The 2,516-nt window shown below is 32.4% G+C and overlaps 1 protein-coding gene across 1 annotated transcript; it reads right to left on the bottom strand.

The window, feature by feature from the left end:
• Positions 1 to 1,003: 1,003 nt before the first annotated feature.
• Positions 1,004 to 2,292, bottom strand: LOC107928420 (transcription repressor OFP1). Its single transcript, XM_016859645.2, has one exon. It carries the CDS (start codon positions 2,017 to 2,019, stop codon positions 1,138 to 1,140), a length of 882 nt encoding a protein of 293 aa, XP_016715134.2. The 5' UTR covers positions 2,020 to 2,292; the 3' UTR covers positions 1,004 to 1,137.
• Between the last annotated feature and the right edge of the window lie 224 nt (positions 2,293 to 2,516).

Genomic DNA, 2,516 nt, shown 5'->3' with positions numbered 1-2,516 from the left:
GTATCATTCCCAAATTGGTTTGGTACTTGATTTACTCATTCAACTGACATCTCTGTCCTTTTTGCTCTCTTTAGGCATTATGCAAAACTCGCAATGACTTGAGAGACCGGAAATCAACTTTATTCCACCTGTTTGGATTGGTTAAATTGGAATCCGATTGGTATATTAATTTAAATATAAGGATTGAATCGACTATTTAAAATAAAGAAAAGCATCAAAAATTGGAAAAGAAAAATTGATGATTCAACTTTTTTTATAGAATTTTTATTTATTTAATTATTGGACTGATGATCAACTGGATTTGATTAGTTTTACTATTAATCTGTTTTGAAAACGTTGGGGGAAGCATATTTTTTATCAACTAATCAATGCCTCATGAATCTAGTGGCAAGGACTTGATTAGCGGCAAAACAACAAATATCTTTTAAGGGTTAAAGTATAATTTTATTATTATATTAATTTATTAATTTAAAATTTTTAAAAGGAGTTTAACTGAAATGTTATCATCTTGGAGGGTCATTATGTAATATTACCGTTACATTAATTCTACTTTCAAATTTTTTAAGGGGATAAAATAAAATTTTACATTCACAAACCTTACACTTTAAACCTTATTTAATGAGCACCAGAGGTTAGGGACAAGCGGCGCAAAGGCTCTACCTTTCCTTTGGCTCTTAAATTGGGGTTTAAAAGTTTTAGTTGTTGTTGTTAAATTGTTTTGATTTATTTTAAAGCTTTTATTTTATTTTTTTAAAAAGTGAAAATTTTGGACATAAATATAGTCATTATTGGAATTGCTCATAAGAGACCTTCAGCCAGTGCATGAAGTGCAGGAGGTAGCACATTAATGAGCTCTCAACCTATATTTAATGTTTTTTTTCCCATTTTCAAAACAAAGTAAAAGCTTTGCCAAGATTTTGCTGCAAAACATATGGATTACAGGACAAATTAGAAAAAGCTACATCATTCAAGCACTAAAATAAACAAAGCTTTGCCATCAATGGATTCTGTTTAGTTACCAGCTGCACATTAAGAACTAGCAGTATTTACTTGAAAAAACAAAGAGTAAATGACAAGAAAGTTAGAAAAAAAGAACCCATAAAAAAAAAAAACTCTATATATTTTTCATAAGTATAATTATTTCATCCTTACATTACTTAAATCAAACCAGATTTGCTTAAAAACCTTGATGATGACATCATGGTATTCATCGGAATTGAGTGAAAGGTAACAAGCAAGTAAATCTTCTAAGTCCTTTGATGCCCTTATGTTGTTCTCCATAATCATTTCCACCATCGATTCCCTAAAGTCTCTTTGTGGATCACATGATGACTTCACTACCGCACAGCTACCGGAAAGACTCGAGCTTGAACTCGACGACACACTTTTCCGGCCGTGAGCTGCTTGAATCCTTCTGCTTGCGATTCTTGGAGAATTCACTCTAAGCCTTACACCAGGAGAGTTCACTCTAATGTTCTTCTTGTCTTGTTTGACGACCTTGACGGAGACTGAACTTGTCCGATACTTGGTTGGTTCTTTAGCCGCCTTGGTTATGATCGGAGGGAGTTTATTATGGGACCATGAAACCATGTTATCGAATGATTCAGTTGTGAGAATACAATCAGCTCTGAATTCATGTTTCAAAGAGCTATCATCAGAAGAAGGTGAAAGAGATGAAGCAACAACAAGCTTGGTGTTTAGTTTCTTAGATCGTTGTTGTTTGGAAGATTTTCTAGGTGGGTCCGGGAAAATATGGGGATCAATGGATTTGGTTTTTGTAGGAGAAGTATAGAATCTATTATCAGCTGGGATAAGTTCTCTTGTGAAATAATACGATTTTCTTGGATAAAAATGGTGGGGTTGCTTTGTTTTCGAAGAGGGTGATACAGGGTTTTGTTTTTTCCTGTTGTTGCTGTTGCTGCTATGGTTTCTAGTTCTGTTGCTGTTGGCCATGTCTTTCAGCTTGTAAAACCAGACATTGGGTATCATGTCTGATAACCGAAACTTGTAATTTCCCATGAAAGAGTTTGCTCTCTTCGTGTCAAAAGTTAATGGTATTCAGAAAAAAAAAAAAAGAGAAAAATCTCTAAAAATGGATTTAGAGATATATGGGGAATGATGAGTGAAGGGAAGAAGATGTATGGGAACAGTGAAAAAAAATGGAGAAAGGGGTGGGGTCTAAGAAAGGGAGAAAAATGAAGTTGGCAATGGCATATATAAAATAACACTATGCTTCCAGGTTGGTCACTGCCTTTTTTTTGCTGCCAAACAACCAACATTGAAGAACCAAAATCTTATTCCAATTCAGGGTTTTCAACGAATATAAGTAAAATAATTGTGGTTATTCCAATTTTATTTTTTAATGATTTAAAAAACAAATATTTTATATTTAGAAGAGGGGAAAATAACTTAAATTATTATAGAAGAGTTCTTTTTATTATTTTTCACTTACTTAAAAAAAATATTTTTTTTTATAAATATTTATGAAAATGAGTTTAAATTTTACCAAATAATAT

Source organism: Gossypium hirsutum, chromosome A09 (genome assembly GCF_007990345.1).
Source record: "Gossypium hirsutum isolate 1008001.06 chromosome A09, Gossypium_hirsutum_v2.1, whole genome shotgun sequence".
Classification (NCBI taxonomy): domain Eukaryota; kingdom Viridiplantae; phylum Streptophyta; class Magnoliopsida; order Malvales; family Malvaceae; genus Gossypium; species Gossypium hirsutum.
This window is presented reverse-complemented; position numbering and strand designations above follow the sequence as displayed.